Source organism: Carassius auratus, chromosome 29 (genome assembly GCF_003368295.1).
Source record: "Carassius auratus strain Wakin chromosome 29, ASM336829v1, whole genome shotgun sequence".
Lineage (NCBI taxonomy): Eukaryota > Metazoa > Chordata > Actinopteri > Cypriniformes > Cyprinidae > Carassius > Carassius auratus.
In genome coordinates, this window is record NC_039271.1 from 17,759,388 (window position 1) to 17,785,787 (window position 26,400).

The 26,400-nt window shown below is 37.7% G+C and overlaps 1 protein-coding gene across 1 annotated transcript in view; it reads right to left on the reverse strand.

The window, feature by feature from the left end:
- The window catches only part of LOC113048251 (IQ motif and SEC7 domain-containing protein 3), a 198,298-nt gene that overhangs the window by 18,019 nt on the left and 153,879 nt on the right, over positions 1-26,400 (reverse strand). The window contains 2 exon segments of the mRNA XM_074559827.1: positions 6,345-6,484; positions 9,490-9,656. Coding sequence (XP_074415928.1) covers positions 6,345-6,484; positions 9,490-9,656 — 307 coding nt within the window.

The following is a 26,400-nucleotide window of genomic DNA, read 5'->3' on the forward strand; positions in this document are numbered from 1 at the left end:
TTTTTTCTTTATAAATGTTTAAACAATTTAATTTGAAATTATAAAAAATATGTTATATTTATTATAAATAAATATTATATTATATATATTATATTATTATATTATATTATATATAAACAATCTTGTTGGTTAATAGTTAGGCCTCATAATTGTGAAACGATTAGGCCTCATGAAATGAGTGTGGGTTGTTAGAAAAAACTAAATGAGGATCCCTATTTTCAACACAGTCTAATAAAAGTTAATCAGAAGAATAATAGTATAACTGCACCTGTGTATGAATAGCCTATTGTTTCAGCTCAAGAGCATATTTATTTATTTATGTATATTTTTTGTGATGCAACTATTTTTTGTATGTGACAAAATTGACCTTATTGGTAAAAGGTCAGTTGGATCGAGACAGCAGCTTTTGCAAAGTTTTTTTCTTTTTCTTTTTTTTTTTTTTTTACACTTATTCTCTTTGTTGATAACAAAGCAGCACAAAAACTGTATGGGAACTTGGCTAGTATCTGAATCAGCAGGTATGCTCCACATTTGCCCTTCTGTGAAAACCCCAATGGCAGCAAAACCATAAAAGCCCAACAGGCAGAGGTTGGAAAAAGAAAAGAGAGGTGATTAATGAGATGTGAAGGGAAAAGAGAGAACGGAGAGTGTCAGCAACATCTTAGCAACTCAGAAAAAGTAAGAATACTATAAAAAATCCAGCTGAAGTGCAAAATTATTACATATAAAAAGTTTATTACAAACAATTCAATACAGAAATCACACTTGTGAGAACATGAGAGTGAAAAGTTAATTGAAAGTGTAAGGAGACTTTTACTATTACATTTACTGAAAAGTAAGCTGAAAGTTTTTTGAAAATGCAAAGGTTTCCCATTCAGAGAGATTGGAGTTTATTAAGAAGAATGAATGCTATTTTTACCTGACCTTTATTCGCTTTTTCTTTAATGATTAATTTTGATCTATGTACTATCTATTCTAAAAAATCTGACTTGTCAAGCTATACTACCAAAATTCTTCTGATAATCCCTTCATGTCTAGGAAATAAATATTTCTATTTTAATCAGATTTTGTTTTGGATAACTTTCAAATTCATGTCTTTCAAAGCTGTTTGCTTTTCAGTCCAAGGTGAATAAACATGAATACTGGCTATGAGAGAGTGAATGGTTAATGTGGTTAATGTGAAATGGTTTTACTAAATCAAAGTCCTTGATTTCTATGATCGCTAAGTTGCTAAGCACTAGAAAAAGTCTGCATTGCAGCAAATAGAGAACATTTCTAGTAACAGAAACTTGAGCAATGTTGACTAGCAACAGAAGACCTATAATTATTCATTGATTTGCTTATATTGTACATAAATATGTTTGCCAGAAATAAAACATCTATTAAAATGGTTTCGAGTAAACATTTTTCATTATATACTGAATATATACTGAAAAACGTAAATGTACCATAAGTCCAAAAACTTAAACAGGAGCTACACTATTAATTAATTAATTAATTATGTTGCTACTTTCTCAATTTTTCTTTTGACAGTTACAAATGTGGAACACAAAAAAGTAATTACACAGATTGAGAATCAAATTGCAATGAGCAAATGAGAGTTATGGGTTTTGAGCAGGATGATTTTACATGATTTATCAATACATAAAAAAAGTGAAAACACACTCAATGCCATGCTAGTTAAATATGCTGAGTTTTACTGATGATGTTCAGTGCTTTACACTACGTCCACATGAAGCCAGAGCTTTCCCTATCTGATCTTTTTCCTCATCTCAAGAAATATCTGCATCCACATGAAACCACAAAACCAACACAAATCCATGTAGTATACATGCCAGACCAGTATGTGGTGCTATAATTAAACAAAGAAAAAGACTTGGAATATGCGCATTAACCCTCTGGAGTCGATTATGGGTCATTTTCTCCTGATAACCCCCAAAAGAACTTAAATTACACTTTCAGTTTTAATCGTACAGATAAGAGCAATACATCAGTCGAATCTGTAAAGGGTCTACTTTTTTTTGGATACAGACATAATAACAACAAAACTTTGTGCACTTATAAAATAAAGATAACAAACAAGGTGTGCTGTCTGCAGCCTTTGTCTGCGCTGATCTTCATGTACAAACACGTCATAAAAATGAACTGTAACTCAGTGAATAGTCAACGAAAAGACATGAGAGAGATATCTATAGAAAGCTTGACATGTCTACTTTTAAACTAAACAAGTGCCACCAAACATATATTCTGTTATAAAGTTATCCATTATGAAAACAACGCGATGTTTTTCACGTCTCCCTTCATTATATCTAATGTGACCATGCCCCCGCGCTGAACGTGCTATTCAGATTCAAACTGAAGTGTGCGGCTTGAATACGCCCACACAGAAAAAAAAGCGGCCAGACTGTTCTTCAAGTTTGTTTATTTTACTGTTTGCTTCGCAATGAGAGGAATAAGACATAAATCACCCCAAAAAGATGTGATGTGGTTGAGGATTTGAGAAATGGATTTCCTCAGAAAAAAAAAGAATGAAGCACTTTATTCAGCAGAGATCATAAACATGTGTAAGTCTCTTTTTTATTTATTTATATACTTGTACTAGTTTTCACATAACGTGTAAACATTTTACTTGTTAGACTTTTTCCAAAGACTTTTTCCAAACTATAATTCCTGACTAAATGTATAATCAAGTGAAACATTATGAAGTTTCAATAACAATATACAATACTATACAATTCAAAAGCTTGATGTAAATGACATAAATGTAACAAATGTAAAAACAATGCTGTTCTTTCAATTAATTCCCCCTCAAAAATATTCTCAGCTCTTTTCAACATTACTAATTTATAATAATTTAATAATTGATTAATAAAGATAATAATAATACCAATGAATGTTTTTTTGTAGAAAATATGATTGTTAAAAGGATTTCTGAAGGATTGTGTGACTGGAGTAATGATGCCATATTAAATTGGATATTAAATTTTGCTGTGAGATAATTAAATATATTCTAAATAAACTGCAAACATAAAATTATATACATTTATTTTGTCCTCACATTCTTCCTTGTAACTCCTCCCTCTCGGTCACACAGCTGACTGAAAGGCTCATTACGCAGCTCATTATGCGGTCCTTGTTTTCTCAGGTGTAAATCACAATGATATTCATGATAGGTGACGCATACTCACATATGACTTTTACCAAGAAAAAGTGTCTTAGAAAATTGAAATCAATATATTGTTTTCTGTAAGTGAGTAAACAAGATGATGTTCATATAATTTAGAAATAAAAATTCTAGGCTACAAGCTCCAGTTCTCAAAGGCCCCAGGAACCAATGTCCTACATGTGTTTTATTGCCTTGTTCAAGGGTTTTAACATGTTTAGTTTTTCATTAACCACGCATACATTTTTTTTCTCAAAAACACAATAATGTACATACATGCTGCTCACATATTATTATAGCCCAGTTTGTGCTGATTACAGTGAGATTAGATTTAGCCATTTAGATATTTATAAGAAACTGAAAAAAGCACACATTTCAGGTGATGACAAAACGTCTCTAGGTTACGTATGTAACCCTAGTTCCTCAAGGGAACGAGACGCTGAATCAAACAACGCTTTGGGGAACGCGTTTAGCGTGAGCGACTCTGAATATCATATCCAATCTGTCTTATAGAAGAGCGTGATGTCACGGGCGGGGTGGCGTAAGCGACCAGGAATCTATAAAGGCACGAGCCGCGCACCTGGCTTCAGCTTCGAGTACCAGCAAGCGGCGGCAGGGGTGCCGGGGGTATGGCCTTGAGATGCAGTGTCTCGTTCCCTCGAGGAACTAGGGTTACATACGTAACCTAGAGACGTTCATCTTCAGGAACTCAAGCTGCGTCAAACAACGCTTTAGGGAAAGAGTACCAACGCTGCCAGACTACCAAACCCTTGCCTAGTCTGTATCCAAAGAGCACAGCTTAGGACGAGAGGACTGAAGTGCCTGGCATGTCTAAGCCATAGAATCTTATAAAAGTAGAAGGTGTCGACCACCCCGCAGCATTGCAGATGAAAGGCCTTGGAGGCCGCCATACCTCGAGTAGAGTGAGCCTTGGCTCCTGACAGCAGGGGACGACCAGAGGACCCATAGGTGGTGTTGATACCCTCGACTATCCAACGACTAATAGTCTGCTTAAAAGCAGGAAAACCCCTCTTGGGGGACCGCAGCATACAAGCAATTGGTCTGTTTTTCTCCACAGGGCAGCTCTGTGGACATATGCATCCAACGCTCGAGCTGGACACATACAGTTCAGTTTCGCTTAGTCGGGCTCCCGAAAGGGAGGAGGACAGAAGGCCTGCAGCACTACAGGTCGTAGAGGAGCTAATAGTGACAACAATAAACAACAATAAATAAGACTGACAAAACAGAATGACATGCCAAACACAGAGTGCTTGCTGAAATATGCGAAGCTGAAGCCAGCTGCGCGTTCCCCAAAGCATTGTTTGATGCAGCTTGAGTTCCTGAAGAGGAACTTCTCTAGACCCCAAAAATACCCTTAGACTCCAGAGGGTTAAAGTTGCTGAAGATTGTAGTTGGCTCTTGGGAGTGGGCCTGCCCCATACCCTGCCTCTCGGTGCCCCTTGGATGCCCTTAGCTTGGTGTCCAGTCACCTCTGGGTCCGGAGTCTTTACTTAAAAAAAAAAAAATGCAAACAAAGCAGGTCGCCATTTGCAACTGAAAACAGCAGCTAGGGATAATGGAATAGTTTCTGGAACAGTGGGTTTCTGGAACCCGGGGCCATGATTAAGAGGGATAAGTGGCAGTTTTCATATTGCACCACTAGAGGTGAAATTCTTGGACCGGCGCAAGATGGATTAAAGTGAAAGCTTTTGCCAACAATATTTTATTTAGATAATATTTAGATATCAATCAAGAATGAAAGTCGGAGGCTCAAAGACGATCAGATACCATCATAGTTCCGACCGTAAATGATGCTGACCTGCAATCTGGTAGCATTTATCTCATGAAGTGTGTCTACCCTGCGCCGTGATTAGGATTAGGGATTGAAACTATTTCCCATTAACAAGGAATTCCCAGTAAAAAAGGGTTATAAGCTTTGATTAAGCTGCATTGATTAAGTCCCTGCCCTTTGTACAGACCGCCTATCACCACTACCGCTTGGATGGTTTATTCAGGGGCCCTGGTGGAAAGCTGACTATTAGGCAGAAGTAAAAGTCGTAACAAGGTTTCCATAGGTGAACCGGTGGAAACATCATTAAGGTTGACCCGGTAAAGGCGAGACAAGGCTCTCTGACATGAGGGGGAAGCTGGGAGCTCCAGTGCAGTCTCCACCCACATAAAACAAATAATAAGGACAAAGGGCGGTAGGCAACAGGAGAAGGATCATTTGAGATGTCCCTTCTGTGCTTCATACCGCCCAGGACTGTGGGTTCAAAGGGGTACTCCACTCTATCCTCAAGCATATTTATCAAACTTTAGTCATAAAGTGCTTATGGGCTACAAGACCAGCATTATTAGCTACAGCAGTTAAGGAGTCTACAAAATAAATAAATAATTGAAACAAAAGATACATTTACTTGAGGGACAAAACTGTTCAAGACATGATAGTTCATAATAGATTCGATCATATAATATCAATCAGATAACATATATTGAATTAAATTAATTTTTCATAACAATTAGGAAAAAAAGTGTCTAGAAATATGTATTGTAAACATAAGTCTAACACGTTTTAGAAGAAAATCGCTCTGAAATCTGAATCTGAAATATAGAGAAATGCACTAAAATCTTTATACATAATTTTAACCCTCAAGTAAACAGCTTTTTCTGACAAAAATAAAATAAAAATAATAATAGATAATATATAATAATAATAATAATAAAAAAAATAGTAATTCATATTGCAATGTGGGAGGGAAATGTAACAGTAAGGGCTAAATCTGAAGTAAGATAATGAATGAAAAAATGGAGGTTATTCAGTGCTGCTGTTCTTCTGTTGCAATAATGAGGAATGGCAGCAATGCTACAGGCATGAGCTGCAATGAATCACCAACAGCCCAATGAATTATTATATTATGCTACTCCATGTATGAAGCATTTAGAGATGGTAGAGGTGAAATAGCAGAACACCTATGTTATAATGATACAGTATAATCATATTTTAATGATCTTTATTTGATATACTGTATGGGTATTACACAAAAAAAATCAGCTATGATGGAGAAATAACTGCACATCTCAGTTTAGCATAATGTGATAGTTACGAGTCATATAAAATATATTTGGATGCAGTATGACATGGACATTAGCTGTAACGTAAACCCCAAACTGTTTAACTCACCGTTTTCATTCCCACAATGCTTTGCTCCACCTTGGTGACATAAGTGACATGGTCTTCATTTGATAGTAATTCCCTCAGCTGAATACGCTCATATATTCCCATTACCATGTCCCGTGGAATATCTGCACCATCATCAACCCCTAAATAAAAACACACATCAAAAGTGTTGAATATATATTCACGGTAAATTACGATACAAATAAGTGTTGATGTGCTGATGGCCAGTTATACAGATGGTAATAACACAACTGTGCCATAAAGTAAATTATCCACTTCTCTATTTATATAGACATGTTCACTTTGAAAGCTGTGATCATACAGTAATGCAAGTTGATTTGGGCTGATTTGCAATCAAACAGATGGTAATCATGCAAATACATTCACATTCAACATAAAACACACTCTCACATATATAAAAACAACTGGTGGGCATAAATTATTTTTTTAATCTAGATCAATCTCACTATGATCTTGAAATTAATCTAGATTAAAATGGCTCATTCGAATTCTGCCGAAGGCATTCCGAATATGCGTGTTAGCCAAATAAAATTTACAAACAGTAAGTCTTTAAAAAGGGGTTTATCAAGCTAGGTGGTGCATTAGAAAAGGGGCTCATCTCCTGTTTCCAAAATGCATCACAAAGTGCTTGAAAAAGCTGTAAACTAATTCCACATTGCACAAGGTGCAAACAGCCTTACGCCTGTTTCACACATACTCCGTCTGCAGTGCGTATGTATCCATGTTAATGGATTCCAGTTGTGTTCCAGGAGCGTTGTGTCAGAAGCAGTGCAGCGATCGTTTACCTACCGAGTAGCAAACTGGAAACGCGTCCTGTGTGAAAGCACATCGAGTCCGTGCTGCACCACGTATGTAACGCACATGGACTGCATTCACACTGCAGACGGAGTATATGTTGAAACAGGCGTGAGCAGGGCCGTAGCTGGGGCAGCAGGGACCCGGTGAAGGTTGTACCATTGGGCCCTGTTTGTAATTGTTTAATTTGTTATGTTTGTTTATTTTTATTTATTCGTGCTATTTATACAATGTTTAAGTTTTTTTCATGTTTGTAGGTGTCAAGGTACAGAAACTAAACAATTAAATGTAAAATAGCACTGGATAGTCTTCAATGTAAAAATTAAATATAAAATCAAACCTACATTTATTCAGACACCTCATTTCTCACATTATTACAGTTTTGGTATATATATCAAAAATTTTATCTGGTGTCTGAATAATTTTTGGTTTCACTGTTAAAACTACAAAGTAATTCAGTCAAGAGAAGTGAATGATTTTCATTTTCATTTTCTTGGATTAACATTACAGCAGCTAGTAGCCAAATTAGGCGCACATCAACTGTTTACTTTCACTTAAGAAATAACTGACAGTTTTTTTTCGACTATAATTTCCAAGGTGGATATTTTGACATATTTTGTATATATTTGTCGGCACAAGAGCAAAAATAAGCAAATTCAGTGTTCAAGTGTTTTGAGACGCCTTTCTCTGCGTGAGCCCTGAACACCAGACCACCGTGATAATGAATTGGGCTCTTTCACATCTTTTTGTTTGTTCAAACTGCGATTTGTATTTGTTCGTTCAGGTGCAAGAGGGACTTTGAGGAGAACTTCGCAAGAAAAGAGCTTGGTTCAGTGTCGCTGTCCGTGATACTCGTCTCTCTCTCTCTCGGCTCTCTCTCCCAACCCAAATTTGAGAATTGATTAACGGCGATAATTTTTTTATCGCCCGACAAGAGTCTCACGTTAACGCAGCATGTTAACGCCGATTACGGGCCACCACTAATAAAAACTGTTGAAAAATAAAACAAAGAAAGAAAAAAGCTATCGCTGTAAGTTCCTCCTCCATCAGCTGACAGGTGCGTCAGAGCGCGTCAGAACGTGTCAGATCGCGTCATGAGCCCTCAGGAGAGAGAGCCAAAATTCAAATATACTATCCTTCGCTCATCTTTTATTCATTCATTTTTTCCGTTGGATCGTCTCATACTGTTTGTGACACTGTACGCTGGAAAACCATCAAGTTTTTTTACTACGAAGACGCAGTTTCTGACTATGAGTTATTCCATAACAGACACAGACAGTTCTGTTGCTGAAGAACTGAAACGTAAATAAAGGAATTATGACCCATATTACAACGTTGTTGCTTCATTGGACTAAACATGCTTCATGAGATGTCGTTCAGTGGACCCTTACCTTTCTAACTAAACCGTGATTTACAGCTGTGGATGTGTTTATGACTTGTTATTAAGATGGATCTGGTATGTACAGTGTTTCTATTGTTCATATATTTATGTGTAATGCTTACACAAATGTAGCAAATACCGTCTTTATGAGCTTTCCATTGAAAAACAGTGATCTGTAGTCGATGCTTGAGGCTTAGATCTTTATAATGAAACATAGTTTGTCCAGATTAAAATTAAATAATCTTTTCGTAAACACTGACACATGCGAGTTTAGGGGCATTCAGGATGCCCGCGTTCTGGTGCTGGCTAACAGGTTAAGGTCCTATCAGGTAATGTTATTTTTATGTGCATTAACCAACAATAAGAGATATATTATTTTATTTTAAAGTAATGTGGTTATCTAATTATGTCAACAAACTGAACCATACTATAAAGTGTTACTGTAATACTATTTGGTTTATGTTTCTTTGGATTCCTCTGGTCTCTGATCATTTTTACAGGAAACAAGTTACAATTTTATGAGTTTAGAGACACACAGTACAGCAATGCAGGGATCCACAGTAAGATCTGCTAATGTACAGAGAGTTTCTGTGTCACAGAGTAATGAAAATGAAAGTTTACACTATGAGAAAAATAGTGTGCTGATGTCACTGGCAGTTTTCATTAGATGAATGTGCTTTAGGGTGCTTTGAAAAGCATTATGCATTGATGCTTAATGAGGTTTCCCCCACTCAGTAAAGTGAAATGTTCCTGAATTTACTGAAGGAAAGACAGCAAAGGAATAGTGCTAGTTTTGTTAATGCTTCAATACTGTTTTGTCATAACATTCGACAACAGCAAAGCATGAAAAAAAAACACTTGTGAAGGAAGATAGGAACGTGTGTTTAGTTGTCCCTTGATAAATTAATTCTCCCCTTAAGCATTTTTCTATTCAATTTTTTTCTGTCTCACCTCTTAGGTTGCGGATGAAGTCTTCCAGCATCATCTTCCGGTCAGGTTTGATGTTGGGACTGTACATGTCTGTGTTGAGGAGGATGATGGCAAACGCAAGGATGAAGATTGTATCTGGATTGTGGAACTGCTGCACCACATCTGGGTTACACATACAGTAACGCTGGCTGAGAAATACAGTATACAAAAAAGAGACATAGAACACCTATATTTATTTAGCACATTTTCATAAATAGAATAATCTATTACTTATCTTTCATAGTCATGAATCAATTGTAAATGAAATGGTACTTTTTTTAAAACCAGCTTATTAAAAGTATTGTATGCTATTCATTCTTTCTTTCTTTCTTTCTTTCTTTCTTTCTTTCTTTCTTTATTTCTTTCATTCATTTAAAAATGTCACTATTACCTGATAAGTACTGCTGAAAAAAATGTAAAAGTCATAACAGTCAAGGTTTTATTAACCCCTTAAGTGTCACCCCCCCCTTTTTGGGGGTAGAGCTGAAAAGGGCATGTCCAGATTCAAATTAATGTAATTCTGGAACGGTTTGGAATATGAACCTAATTTTGGGCTCGTTTTTAAAAACACACTTGGAAGTTTCTTGTACATGTGAAAGAAGTTGAATAAAATGTAAAATAAAAAAGTTAAAGGTGTTTAAGTTTGTTGTAATAAAAAAAAGTAATTTAATATTTATTAATATTTTATAAAAAAAAAAAAAAAAGTATGTGTTGAATTTAATTTCATGTCAAATGAAAAGCCTAAAATCTAAAGAAGTTGTGTTCCAAATTTGACATTGATATCACAAAAAATGAGGTTTCTGTGTTATTTTTAGTTGCTATACCAACAATGTCCACTAGGTACTAGTCATGCTCCTTGTATGAATTGTAATGGACGACTGATTTGATTTTTTTTATTCAAACAGCAATAAAACATTCTAGATAGGTTGTAAATGTTTTTTTAATCAAACATAGCTACTAGAGTGTTGTTACAGAAACTTCATACATGATCATGATCATATTATCACATCATATTATGATCATACATGAAATTGACATTCATTTAATTTTTTACTGAATACTTGCAACATCAATCATAGATATACAAATATACATATTCAATTTATTCTCAAATTTTTTTATAAAAACTAGAAAAGATGTTTTGTCTGAATTATTGGCAGCCAAAAAAATATAAGAAATATATATTTTCGTGATTGTATATGTATGTATCAGCTTTTTGTAACAAAAGGCAACTACTTTTTTTTTTTTTTTGCTAAATTTTCTTGTCACAAATTTATGAATTACTGTCACTACATAATTTTAAATATAAAACAGTGGTCAAATATAAAAAATACAACCTCTAAGGTCTCCAATGATATATAGTTTGTCAAGATTAGTTTAGGTTTAGTATAGAATATTACGGTTTTGAATATGCAATGGCTTTGGGCCCACCGGTGGGCCAGTGACACTTTAAGATACAGTAGGTAGACAACCAGAATGGGTAATACTACCGCGTGTACCAGCGTTAACTGCAAGTCAGTGGCGTCTTAAAATCATTCGCAAAACTACTGCCAGGTGGCACAAAGGGACGGATTGCAAACTGAATGTAATTGTAAAATGTTGGTTTGCTAATGGAGAGGAAAGGAAGACATAAAACAACAATAATAATATAATATAACATAACATTGTAACATCCTTAAAAACCATTAGACAATTAACCATTAGAGTTAATTTCAAAACGTCTTAGGCTAATTTCATTCGATTCTTGGTAAAAAAAAAAAAAACACTTTCAGGTTCAATATGCAGAGCGAAATGAGAACAGGTCCAGCATTTAGAAATAATTCTTATTAACTCTGTATTATTCTTGATTCTTCTAACTGCTAACAGTTTGCATTTATGAATTATGTACATCTATTGCCTAGAGTTGTTAGCAGTGCACCTTGCCTTGAACCGTCTCAAAGGTCACTTACAAGGCAAGCATATACTGGTCCAAATGGACAACACAGCGACCATTGCGTACATCAACCGACAAGGTGATCTTTGCTCCCGCCGCATGTCACAACTCGCCCACCACCTCCTCCTTTGGAGTCAGAAGGTTCTGTGAACGAGTCAGTCTATTGTTCATTATCTGGCTCAGCTCGGTGTTCATCTTCAGTTCTCTCTTCACAGAAGTTCAGTCAACAGTTAACAGCTTATCAAAAGTTAACAGCTTAATTCATTTGGATTAATGCGTATTGGAGACGCGAACCATTTAAAACGATTCAGTTCGATTTAGGCTGGCCCTCTGATGTCACATGGACTACTTTGATAATGTTTTTCTTTCCTTTCTGGACATGGGCAGTATACCATTCACACAGCTTCAATGGAGGGACTGAGAGCTCTCGGACTAAATCTAAAATATCTTAAACTATGTTCCAAAGATAAACTGAGGTCTTACGGGTTTGGAACAACATAGGGTAAATTGTTAATGACATAATTTTGCTATTTGGGTGAACTGACCCTTTAACCACTCCTGTCCAACCAGATATTGAAGTTAGAACTCCCTGTTTCATGACCACTAATTAACACACTTTTTTTGTCAATAAGATAAAAGTGGGTTTTGTTCAAGTATTTTTTACTTTTACTTAAGTACTGTTATGACAGAAGTACTTTTACTTGTAATAGAGTATTTTTTCATCAATGTAACAGTACTTGTACTTAAGTACAAATTTTCAGTACTCTTTCCACCACTGGTTATGACTAACTAGTTAATAGACCACCTCATGCTTGTCATTCTTTAAACAGTGGTTCTGTTTAGCCCCCTACAGTCACCTATGTAACAACTGAGTTAAAGCTCAAACAATAATCAGAGGTTATGGCTAGCACTGTTAAATATGATATTCCAATCATGTTTTATCTAGCCCCCTATAATTAATCTAATTACATAACAACTTGAATATAGTGAGACGATAACCAGAGGTTTACATTTACATTTAATCATTTAGCAGATGCTTTTATTATTCATAAGTGACTTTACAAATGAGAACAATAGAAGCAGTCAGGTAAACAACAGAACAACAACAGTATATAAGTGCCATGACAAGTCTCAGTTAGTCTAGTACAGAACGCACAGCCAGGTTTCATATATATGTGTCGTTAATTACGTCAAATTTTTTAAGGCATTTCACGCATGCGCAGTGTGACAAATTATTCAGGTTAGGAAAGTCTCGTCGATCTCTGAATTCTCAAGATAGTAAAAAACAGCGGCGAGCACCGCGAAGAAAACACCGAAGAAGCTTAAGGTTTTACCCCAGTTACTCTCAAATACATTCATGCCAAGTTCGATAAACAGAGATGACTTTGGTAGTTGATACACTGGAGCTTCTTCTTCCTGTTATAGCAGTGATCCTCAAATCTGGCTCGCGAGTTTCCTGCAGAGTTTAGCGCAGACTCCAATTAAACACACGTGTCTGTGATTTACTAATGATCCTAAAGACACTGATTAGCAAACTCATGCGTGTTTGATTAGGGTTAGAGCTAAACTTCGCAGGAAAGTGGATCTCGCGAGCCAGATTTGAGGATCACTGTGTTATAGCGTCCTGTGTTTCACACTGCGCATGCGCAGAACGCCTACATGCAATGCAGCGAAAATTACAGCTGTTTGGGAAAGCATATGTATTTTTACTTGGTTTTACTGGCACTTGAAGCCTTCAGAACGTGAAAATATTGATCCTAAAGTATTGTGGCAGAGCAAATGAACACCTCCCAAAAACAAGAGTGCCCAGAGTGCTGCTTATGTGATTGTGGCGCATGTTTTTGTTTCTGAGTTCATTCTTTCGAGTTTCTCTATCCATAATTTCATAGATATGTGGCTATATTTAACCACTGGTTCACCTAAAACTCTTACACTATCTGTAGTTAAATGGCATGGTTTGATATAGTGCTCAGGTAAATTTGATCTAAGTAAATGTTAAACTTTTGAAATTCAGAAAAAAACAACCACATGATGAAACAATACATGAAAATTATGTATCTGTGTCCTGTTATTTATCTTTTGGTATGCATTTCAGAAAAAAATGGTTAGGATTCAGGTGTAGTGGCAAATAGTGATTAATCATGATTAATCCACTGAAAATTCTGATTAATTTGATAAAAAAAATTTAATCATTTGACAGCCCTAATATATAGCCATGGTAGCCAGTGTAACCTGATGAGGAGAGGAGTAACGTGAGCTTTTTTTGGCTCATTGAAGACAACCCTCACTGCTGCATTCTGGATCAATTGACAAACCCAGCTTTATGGAGAAGTTGTGATGAAACAATGGGTTAGCTGGAATCACCAGGAGTTCTGTCTTCGTAAGGTTAAGCTGAAGGTGATGATCATTAATCCAGCTAGAAATGTCACTCAGACAGGCAGAAATGCGAGCAGCTACCGCCGGGTCATCTGGATGGAATGAGAAGTAGAGTTGGGTGTCATCAGCGTAGCAGTGATAAGAAAAGCCATGCTTCTGAATGACAGATCCTAATGATGTCATGTAGATATAGAAGATAAATGGTCCAAGTACTGAGCCTTGAAGAACCCCAAGAGCAAAGTTGTTATGACTTAGAAACATCACCCCTCCAAGATACTCTGAAGGATCTATCGGAGAGGTAGGACTTCAACCACAGGAGTGCGATTCCAGAGATGCCCATCTTTCTCAGGGTGGACAGGAGAATATAAAGATTAACAGTGTCAAAAGCAGCAGACAGGTCCAGTAAGATGAGTACTGAGGATTTTGAAGCTGCTCTTGCCAGTCGCAGGACTTCAGTAACCAAGATCAGGGCAGTCTCAGTTGAGTGGCCACTTTTGAAGCCAGATTGATTGCTCTCCCGAAGGTTTTTCTGTATAAGGAACATAGAAAGCAGCTCAGGTGTCTTTGCAATGAACGGCAGAAGGGATACAGGTCTGTTGTTTTATAGAAGCGCTGGATTTAGAGATGGTTTTTTAAGCAGTGGGCTTACCGAGCCTGCTTAAATGCTGAGGGAAATGTTCCAGAGCGAAGAGAGGAGTTGATAATGTGAGTAAGTGAAGGTATGATTGAAGAGGAGATCTCTTGAAGGAGATGAGTGGGGATCAGATCAAGTGGACAAGTAGTAGGATGATTGGACAGGATAAGTTTGGAAACATCCATCTCTGAGAGTGGAGAGAAGAAGGAGAAAGAGTGTGCATCAGTCATTGTGAAGTTATCCTCAGTCTGCGGTGTGGAGAATTGGTTACTGATGGTTCTTGTCATATTTGTTAAGGAAACTGCAAAGTTGTCCACTGTAAGAGTCGATGGAGGAGGTGGTGGAGACAGATTTAGAAGAGAAGAGAAGAGAACATTTTGAAGAGTGTCCGAGCATCACAACAGCTGTTAATTTTGTTGTGGTAGTAGGATGTTTTAGCTGTGAAGACATTTGCAGAGAAGGAAGAGGTGAGAGACTGAAATGCACTGAGTTTGGTAGAGTTTCTTGATTTAAGCTATTTCCTCTCTGCTGCCCTGAGTTTGGAGCGATGTTCGCAGAGAACCTCGGACAGCCAGGGGGCAAATGGGGTGGTTATGGCTAAAGTTATGGCTAGTACTATGAAATATTATGAGGCGCCGTGTAGGATTTAAATCAAACTTCGCTTATCAATACATACATAAAACACGTGCCTATACACCTATAAATTACTCACATATACATGCATACTACTAGATGTTCAAATATACATATATAATATACATGTGTACAATAATATGAAATCGATACCAATACATATAATGTTAGCAACGTATGCATACACACTTGTGAATAAGTTGCATATACATATAAACTTGACGCGTGCATACACCTACAAACACTCGCATATACATATAAAATTGATCCGTGCATATATACCTATTAAACACTCGCACATACATATAAACTCGCTGCATACAAACACACCTGCACATTCTCGCATATACATATAAACTTTGGTCCATGCATATACACCTATAAAATGCTCGCACATACATATAAACTCGATGCATACTCACCAATACATTCTCGCATATACATAAACTTTGGGCCATGCATATACACCTACAAACGCTCGCACATACATATAAACTCGATGCACGCACACACATCCATAAAACACTCGCGCATACATACAAAATAAAATTCACTAATGAATATAGTTCATACAAGAAAGAGGTATGATTTAATTGTGAACATACATATATTTGCAAGTGATTTCATATGTGGATGTGCGTGAACTTTTCAGTGTAAACGGAAGGCATTTCAGTATAAACGGAAGGCATTTCAGTGTAAAAGGAAGTAGTTTGAGCGTAAACGGAAGGAACCTGTAATTGCCGCATTTACCATCATGGACAGAGATCGTACAACTGAAGCAATTAACATTTTGCGAAATGTTCTTGCTTCGCCTACTATTATTAGATCAATTGCTAATTCAGTTGAATCCAGTGTGTCGCCATCTGCTCAAATGCAGTCAGAAACAGAATCTGAATTGCGCACTTTGTTTCGGCCTTCGATGTCTGGTATACAAAGCATAAATAACAGGCAAACGATGCCAACATCATCCGGAGGCGATGTTCAAGGACCACGATATCAGACTCGCCAGCAGTATGGCAATTGGCAGTCTCGATCTAGAAAAAGGTAAGAAAAAAGTCTGCAATGGTATTGGGGAGGGGGAGAGTACAATGTTCTGCCTCTATAGTTAAAAAAGTATAAAATGTCTTCCCTACAAAAGTCCCAGTCCCACTAGTGAGCTTGGCCATTTTCAACTAAGGATGTCAAATAATTTATGATAAATGCTGTTAATTGAAGCTTTTTGTTAAGCTGTGTTTGTTTTTACAGGCCAAAGACACAGTTCCATCGTACTTTTAATAAAGATGTTATACTGTTGACCTCCCCTGACGATAATGCAGTAGTAAAGCAAAAGAATAAACAGCACTTGCATGAGATTGGACACATATTAAATGCATTTGAATTTGACAAATCATGGGACAGCATGACGGTTTTGAGAAAAATCAAAGAAGCCTTCAAAGAAAAAGTGCCACCAGATGTAAGGTAAACAGGTTAAAGTTTTTTTTTTTAATTATTGTAAATGTTGTACTGTGTGATGTATTATTTGACAGTGTATTAATACCACTGGTTTTCATTGTGTGCAGTTTGGAAATACTTATGGGATGTGGCAACAAGCTCATTACACCCATGTTAAGTAAAGGTCAAGAACTGAATGGCAGCTTGATTTTAAAGGTGTTCAGGTTGAAGGCCTTATATGTAAAACCCTCAAGACCACTACTCTTGGTAAGACTGGTGTGTTTTTTTCTTTTCCATATGGGCTTCCTTATAGGGTATAGTGTTGTTTCATGCCAGGTACAGTTGTGTTTTAGTTTAGTTTGCAGAATGTGCAAAATGTTAATAATTGAAACAAAACGAGAGATCATGAAAATTGCTTGTTTTTTTATTTACTGATGTCCCGAATTAGCTATTTCACATAACAGGTGTTTACATATACTCCACAAGATAAAATAATAACTAAATTTATAAAAATTACCCCATTTAAAAAAGTTTACATACCCTTCATTCTTAATACTGTGTATAATTTCCTGGATGATCAATGACTGGTTTTGTATTTTTGATACAAAATTAAATTGCCAATTCAACTCAACTGAGCAGTTCAACTGCCGGCTGTTCTTCATAAAATCCCCCAGCTTCTGCACATTCTTTGGTTTTACAGCCTCTTCTGCATATTTGAACCCTTTCCAAAAGTGACTGTATGGTTTTGAGATCCATATTTTCACACTGGGGACAACTGACTTAGTACTGGACTTCAGAAGCTACGTAAACACTTGCATGTTTCCCAGAAGACACCTGAAGACCCCCCCGTCTCTGAATGCAAAGTGTTTCCTTCTGGAGCATCAGTACATGTTTTCACCTTTTGTAGTAGTTCTGTATGAGTCCCTCAGTTGTTCTCATTGTTAAAATATGGATCTCAAAATTACACAATCACTGCTGGAAAGGGTTCAAATATGCAGAAGATGCTGGGAAACCAAATATTGTGCTGGAGGATTTTTCTGAAGAACAGCCGGAAGTTAAAATGTGTAAAGGGTTAGTTCACCCAATAATCAAAATTATGTCATTAATAACTCACCCTCATGTCTTTCCAAACCAGTGAGACCTCCGTTTATCTTCGGAACACAGTTTAAGATATTATAGATTTAGTCTGAGAGCTTTCAGTCCCTCCATTGAAGCTGTGGGCACGGTCTATTGTCCATGTCCAGAAAGGTAAGAAAAACATAATCAAAAGCTGCGTTTCCACCGCAGGAACTTTGCCCTGGAATTAGGGACTTTGGCCTGGTACTCTGTGTGTTTCCACCGCAGGAACCAGGAACTAAATAAAGTTCAGGGTAAAGATATGCCCCTCAGAAAGTCCCTGCTGGTGAGGTAGTACTTTGTCAAAGTTCTGGAACTTTCAGGGGAAGGACTTGGGCGCTAAACATCCTGATTGGTTGAGTTCACGCCTCCATTGGTTGAGTTCAACCACCATTTATTCGGATCAACATTTTCAAAATATTACTGTTATTGTGTCATGAAATGTAATTTTAAAAGTATTTCAGGCGAGAATGTAGTTGTTTAAAACTAAAATCTGTGGTTTATTTATAAAGACAGGTCCTATTTAAAAAAGCGTTTCGCCGATCTCGGAGACTGTGAGCTCCACGCAATCAGCCTTGTCTTGTCCTTCTGATGTGTGCTTCTGGCTCTGTCTCTTTAGTGGTTAAACATAAAATATAATTCAGTTTTGGGTAAATCTAACAGGTAATCTTTGGTCTGTATTAATTTTATCTATATGTTAAAATGAAAAAAAAAAAAAAGTTATATTTATATTTATATAATATTTTGTTTCATTGTAATGGCTGTATATACACATATCCCTGAACTAAGAACATTTCTGCAGCTGTTATTATGTTTGAATGAAAACGAAAGGAGGCAGTGGTATTAAATGTAATATTTCGTTTTATTTTTAAATATACAGAGGAAAATTGCAGTAGCCATGGTCAGCTGACTGATGTTATCAAGTACGCTGCTGTTTGCAGAATTACCAGAACTGCGTCGTCGCGGACATCAAACTCTCGAGTCGAATGCGCGAAGTCTGAACTACCGAGGATCCAAAATCAGCGCACTTTGTATAGAGAAATGCGTGCAGATCTACGTCACCAGTCTATTTGCCTAATCTTCCCGGTACTTTAGACCGTGGTGCAAACGCAGAGAGTGTTTCATTCTATTCTATTATATAAATAGAATGGACGGTTAACGCCAATATAGTTGCGTACACTTAACTTTATTAAACACAACAAACCGGTCAGCACTATCAGCTGCAAGACAACATAACATGACTGGTGTCACTCACTCTACAGTCCGTGCTGCTACAATAAACATCCCAACATCCTTTCTCTTTTTTTTTTTTTTTCTAGTTATCTTACAACTTGAAAGACAATCTGTTTTGAACAACTTCAAGGAATGCAATTTAGAACATATATACATTCTTATAAACTTTGTATTATGAAAATTACACAACATAAAATTTCTAATGTCTTAACATTGTCTTTGCATTATCCTACTGAAATTGCAATGTTTTTTTTTTTTTCTCTACATATTCCCTTACATTAATAAAAGTCTTATACCAAAATAAAGTGCTATCTTTATCCTCTTTTTCTCAGTTTTTTTTTTTTTTTTCTCTTCTCTCTCACATATTAATACAAGCTGTAACTGTAAGCAAACACATACTAAATCCCCTGGATATAGAGATAAGCGTTAGTAGATTACTGTACATAATCTTTAAGGTAGTAAGGTCTAATCACTGTTCTTCCAGACTTTGTAATAGTCACCCCTGGACTGTCTGTGCTAAGTTTTGAGCCTGTCACACAGTCCCTGTTCACCTCTGCGGGTTGACAAGTCTTTGTTTTTTCTACTTCTGTGGCTTTGTCCTTTCTGAGGTGTCGGCGATTTCTCCTCAAAATGTTTCCTGAGTCGAGCTGGACGTCATAAGACCTGCAGTCCACAGATTTCATTACTTTCGCTTTTCTCCATGTTTTGTTATGCTCCTCAGGTTGCACACGGACTCTGTCTCCTTGTTTAAGCGGATCAAGATCTTTTGCATGTCTGTTATAACATGCAGCCTGACGGTTCCTGTTTTCAATCAGTCCTTGTCGGGTGTGTATTATCTTTGGTTGTAGCAGGTTGTCATGCATAGGCATTAGAGTTCTGGTTCTCCTACTGAACAATCGCTGTGCTGGGCTTGCTTTGATCCCTTGCGATGGTGTGTTTCTGTGATCAAGCATGGCGAGGTATGGATCCTTTCCATCAGCTTTTGCTTTTTTTCAACAGCCGTTTTGCAGTCTTTACAGCTGATTCTGCCATCCCATTGCTTTGTGGGTAGGCCGGGGAAGATGTCTTGTGTTTAAACTCCCACTGTCTACTGAACCTTTCAAAATCTTCTGACACGTATTGTGGGCCGTTATCCGAGATAACCATGTCTGGGATACCGTGTCTTGCGAAGTGGGATTTCAGCTTACGGATAATAGTGGTGGATCTTGTGTCAGGTAAGTAGTCCAGTTCCCAAAAGTTAGAGAGGTAATCAACAGTGATCAGGTAGTTTCTATTGTCTAAAGTGAATATATCTGTTCCTACCTTAGACCATGGGTTACTTGGTAGTTCGTGAGACCACAGAGTCTCCTTCTGCTGTTTTACATCCATAGATCTGCAGATGTCACATTTTTCTATGAATTTCTTTATCTGATCATTCATCCCGAGCCAATAAACACATTCCCTTGCCCTTCTTAGGCATCCCTCAATGCCCAGATGTGAGGAGTGAATGCGCTTGACAATATCACTTCTGAGTGCATCGGGGATTACTACTCTCTCCCCTCTAAAGACAATTCCACTCTGTGAACTGAGTTCCTCTTGAAAAGAGTAGTAATGTGCAATGTCACTGGGCAAGTCATTTTTGTTCAATGGCCAACCTTCTTGGATGTATCTGATCAGAGTCTGTAGCTTTCTGTCCTTACTTGTTTCCTCTCTGACGGCCTGGAGTCTTTCTTCTGCTATGTGGACATGCTGGACCATGTTTATACTTTCAATCTCCACTTCTACTGAACTCTCTGATGCATGTTCAGGTAAGTATGAGCGGCTCAGTGTGTCAGCTAGCAACATGTCCTTCCCTGGGATGTACTTAACTTCAATGTCATAACGCTGTAGTCGCAGTAACATCCTTTGCAGGCGTTTTGGGGTGTTCAACAAGGGTTTTCTTACTATGTTTTCCAGTGGCTTATGGTCTGAGTGTACAGTTACTTTGCGCCCATACGTATACTGATGGAATTTTTCCATACCAAAAACGATGGCCAGACATTCTTTTTCTATCTGGGCATACCCTCTCTCTGTCTGAGTCAATGCCCGGCTTCCATAAGCAACTGGTGCCCCCTCTTGAAGTAGAGCAGCCCCTAACCCAGTCTCTGACGCATCGCACTGAAGTGTCAGTGGCTCATCTGGGTTGTAATATTTGAGAATTGGAGCTTTGGTGATAACATCTTTGAGCCGTGCAAATGCTTCCTCATGAGCATCTGACCATTCCCAAATACTGTCCTTATGTGTTAGCTGCCTCAGTATCTCACAGCCATCTGACAGGTGATCACAGAATTTTGAGAGATAGTTTACCATGCCCAGGAGCCTCTGGACACCCTTGACATCTACTGGACGTGGCATGTCTCTGACCGCTCGTGCCTTTTCAGGATCCACTCTGAGCCCGTCTGCAGTAAGCAAATGTCCAATGTATGGAACCTCACTCTTTCGCAGTTGAAACTTCTCTGCATTCAGTTTAATATTCTTTTCTCTGCATCTGTTCAACAGTCGTCTCAGTTTGTTGTCATGGTCTTGGTTTGCTTGTTCTAATGTCTCACCCTCTCCTGTGATGAGAATGTCATCAGCTATGACATAAATACCTCGCAATCCTTCCAGAGCTTGGTTGAGTTTTCTTTGAAACACCTCTGGTGCTGGGCTGATTCCCATTGGCATCCTCAGCCATCTGTATCTGCCGTAAGGTGTTGCAAATGTTGTCATGTAGCTTGATTCATCATTCAGGGTCACATGCCAAAATCCATTTTTGACATCACATACTGTGAAGACTTTTGCCCTTGACAAATCTGGCAGTATTTCGTCTATTGTCGGCAGTGGAAAGTGGCATCTTTTCAGAGCTCTGTTAAGTGGTCTTGGATCTATGCATATTCTAAGTTTTCCAGATGGCTTTTTAACAATAACAAGACTGCTGATCCACTCTGTGCTACAGTCAACTGGTGTGATGATACCTCTTTGTTGAAGATCACTCAGCTCTGCTTTAAGTGGCGCCATCATTGCCACAGGGACCCTCCTCTTTGGTAGTTTCACAGGTGTTACTGTAGGATCTGCTTCTATCTTATACACACCCTCCAGACATCCATCTCCCTGGAACACATCAGCATATTCTTTTCTGATATCATGCATGTTCCACATTTCCTGTTTCCCAGTCTCTTTAGTGACAATGCTATCCACAGCCATGATGTTTTCATATTGCACTTTTACCAGATTCATGGCTTGTACTGCTCTGCTGCCCAGTAGTGGCACTGCAGACCCCTCATCTACAACCATAAATTCCAATCGGTACAATTTCTTGTTTCTGGGATTTCTCAGTTTAACTTTGCATTTCCCTATTGGTTGTAATGTGCTTTTATTGTACATCACCAGCACTTGCTCAGTTTTTTCTATTGGTGTGGCTGGATTTAACAGGTTGACAGGTATAATGTTACAGCTAGCTCCACAATCTAACTGAAACTTTATCTGTTCTTGTCCCAGGAGCATGGCAGCAAAGAGTTTTGAGGGCTGTCTCTGTTTCTCCTTCGTCACAGTGTTTACTGTCTCTGCTGTTACGCACAAGATGTCTTCATAACTGTCCTCATCTGACTCAGTAATTGTATGCACTGTTTTTTCTTTCTGCATTTTTGTTCTGCACATTGTGGCAAAATGATTATCTTTTTCACACTTTTTGCACTTTTTTCCATATGCAGGACATTTCAGTTTGTTTCTTTCATGCGTTTTCCCGCAAAATTTGCAGTTCACGGTGCTCGTGTGTTTCTCTTTTCTCACAGCATGTTTTACAGCATGTACTTCCTCTGTCACTCGTCCTTCAATCGTTCTGTTGTTTTCCCGCGACAGCTGGGTTGCCCTGCAGATTTGCACACATTTTTCCAAAGTCAAATCTTGCTCCCTTAACAGTCTCTCTCTCAAAACAGAGCTGGAAATGCCGCACACAATCCTATCGCGGATCAGAGAGTCTTTGATCTGACCGAAATTGCACGTGCTAGCGAGCATTCTTAAGTCTGTTACATATTTGTCGATATTCTCATCAGAGCCCTGATTTCTGACAAAAAAACGGTACCTTTCAACTGTCTCGTTCACTTTTGGATTGCAGTGGTCATCTAGTGCATTTATTAATCTGCTTACTGTGCGATCTGGTGACGAGGTGGGTATCAGGGTCTCACACAACTCTCTTCCAGTGTCCCCGATGAGATAACTGAAAACTTTCAGTTTCACGGCTTCGTCAGCGTCCGCGAGAGTAAGATCCATATACAGCGTGAACTCTTCTTTCCACAATCTCCATGATTTTGCTAGATTAGATGAGTCCAGGCAAAGTGCCTGTGGCGGTCTAAGTCCCAACGCGTTCTCCATCCGCGCTGCTCGTGAACTCCCCGCTCGTTCTTCCATACTCAGCCTGTGACTTTCGTTGTGTCTAATCTCTGTGCTTTTACTTTTCTCACAGCACCGCTGCCACCATGTTTCATTCTATTCTATTATATAAATAGAATGGACGGTTAACGCCAATATAGTTGCGTACACTTAACTTTATTAAACACAACAAACCGGTCAGCACTATCAGCTGCAAGACAACATAACATGACTGGTGTCACTCACTCTACAGTCCGTGCTGCTACAATAAACATCCCAACAGAGAGCAGCAGGTCTGAGGGGCCAAATAGTTCCTGGGGAAGAAAGTTCCTGGTTCCAAATGTTCGGGGTAATTTCGGTGGAAACGTGGCAAAAGTAGTCCATGTGACATCAGAGGGTCATTTAGAATTTTTTGAAGCATCAAAAATACATTCTGGTACAAAACTAGCAAAAACTATGACTTTATTCAGCATTGTCTTCTCTTCCGTGTCTGTTGTGAGAGAGTTCAAAACAAAGCAGTTTGTCATCTCCGGTTAGCGAACAAATCACTCGATGTAACCGGATCTTCTTGAACCAGTTCACCAAATCGAACTGAATTGTTTTAAATGGTTCGCATCTCCAATACGCATTAATCCACAAATGACTTAAGCTGTTAACTTTTTTTAATGTGGCCGAGCCAGATAACGAACAAAAGACTGACTGACTTTGTTTTGAACTCTCTCACAATCATCAATTCTATTATTATTGATATTTCAGTTCAGTTGTGATAGGATTCTCAATCATTTAAATTGTTTGATACTTCTTAAATGTTGTTTACTGAACCATTCCAGTAGTTGCATTGTTACTAAACAGACAATTCAGTCATTGTCTTCCAAATCTAGAAAATGTATATAATTGTAGAATTTGATTAGAAAAACATAACCTTTTTAAAAACTACAAATAGTTTTACCAGTCTATGGAAAAACATGCCAGCTCCCTAAGTTCATGCATAGTTTGCACCCTTTTTCAATCAGTCTGGTTCAATAGTGATTGGAATAAACATTCCCTACCATGCAGTCCTTTTGTGTAACACATGATATAATGATGTTATTTTATGTTTTTGAATTATAATGACATTTAAATAATAAAACCTGTACTACTTCAGAATCCCCCCTGATGTGGAAATCCCCATCAAGCAAATATTGGAAGAACTTGCAACAAAAATAAACTGGAATCAAACCTTTTAAAGTTTAATATAAACCGTGCATCTGTGCTGGATGGTGCTGTACGGGGATTTACAAGACTCTCATACAATCCAAATAACATAATGGTGATCAAGTTTTCTGATGATAAAGGAAAGTATGAAGAGGCTATTGATCTGGGTGGTCCAAGGCGAGAATTTTTACGGCTGCTACTAGTGGCACTAATGCAGTCATCAATGTTTGAGGGAAAAGAGGACAGTCTCAACTTGGCTCTTGATTCCCAAGGTATACATTATATTTATGCTGTTTGTTGTACATATCTGAGAACTTTTATTCTACATTGCATAATTTTAAGAATCTTTGAAGTCTGTTGTATTGACTTGTGTTCTCTAATTTTATGTCAGCCATCAGGGAGGACAGGTATTTCATAGCAGGGAGAGCAGTTGCAGTCAGCCTTGTACATGGAGGACCTGCACCGGGTTGTTTGTCTAAGACCCTATTTGACAGTTTAGTTCAGGGGCCAGACATGTGCATACCTGTCTTGGACGATGTAGCTGACTTTGAGCTTTATAATAAAATCAAAAAGGTTTGCTTAAAACTGCAGTATACATGTTTCATTTACTTGTACAGTAGCATCATGCTTTCTCAGATTTACTTAAAAATGTGTTCCTTTATAAAATCCATAGCTTCGTATAACAATATTTTTTATAGAAAACTTTCTCTTAAATATTTATAGATTAAATTTGAAATGCAAATGCCCCTTTTTCACAATACAGGTTTCTGAAGCCACAACTCTTGAAGAGCTACAACACCCAACTGTGCCCATTATGGACTACATTGTCAACGCAGGTTGTCTTAGGCCATTAAGAAGCATTGCTGACAGGGACAGGCTGGTTGAAGACTTACTGATGTTTCAGGTGGTGAATCGTGTTCGTGGACCATTTGAAAGGTTTGTTAGGACTTCAGAAATATACAGTCCATTGGATGAATATTTTGAATCAAACAAATGTATTTAAAATAAAATACAATTAGAAAATGCAATTATTTCATTATTATCTTAATAAAATGAATTAATGCAATGTTGTTATTTCAAATCTCTCTTTAATTATGAATCATGCTAAATCATCTTATTATAGGTTCAGGGATGGATTAAAAACTCTTGGAGTCCTTGCAAAAGTCCAAAAACACCCAGAAGCTGTTAGATCCGTGTTATGTCACCAACCAAATCAACTGACAGCAGATATAATGGATGACCTGTTTGAAATACAGTGGTCAGAGAATGGGAGCAACAAACGAGCGAATGAGAACAGAGTTATTGCTTTCTGGAGGGACTACCTGCAGGATATGGAAGGTAACCTTTTTAATAAACACATTTCACTTTTAATAAGTTACAGACAATGATTAGTGGAACTGGAGCATTTCTTTGCTTTCTCATTCAAATATATTTGAAGTGCATCATAATTTAAATCAGCTCATTTATTATTTGAAGCAGTAAATTATAATTTTTTCTGCAATATAAAGAGAAATCTCAATATATGTTCATTTACTGTACATGTACTCAATACTTGGTAGGGGTTCCTTTTGCTTTAATTACTTCCTCAGTTCAGCGTGGCGTGGAGGTGATCAGTTTGTGGCACTGCTGAGGTGGTCTGGAAGCTCAGTTTTTCTTTGACAGTTGCCTTCAACTCATCTGCATTGTTTGGTCTCTTGTTTCTCATCGTCCTCTTGACAATAGCCCATAGATTCTCTCTGGGGTTCAGGTCTGGTGACCAACACCATGGTCATTTAACCAACTTTTGGTGCTTTTGGCAGTGTGGGCAGGTGCCAAATCCTGCTGGAAAATGAAATCCGCATCTTCAAAAAGCTGGTCAGCAGAAGGAAGCATGAAGTGCTCCAAGATTCCTTGGTAAACAGGTGCAGTGACTTTGGTTTTCAAAAAACACATTGGACCAACACCAGCAGATGACATTACACCCCAAATCATCACAGAC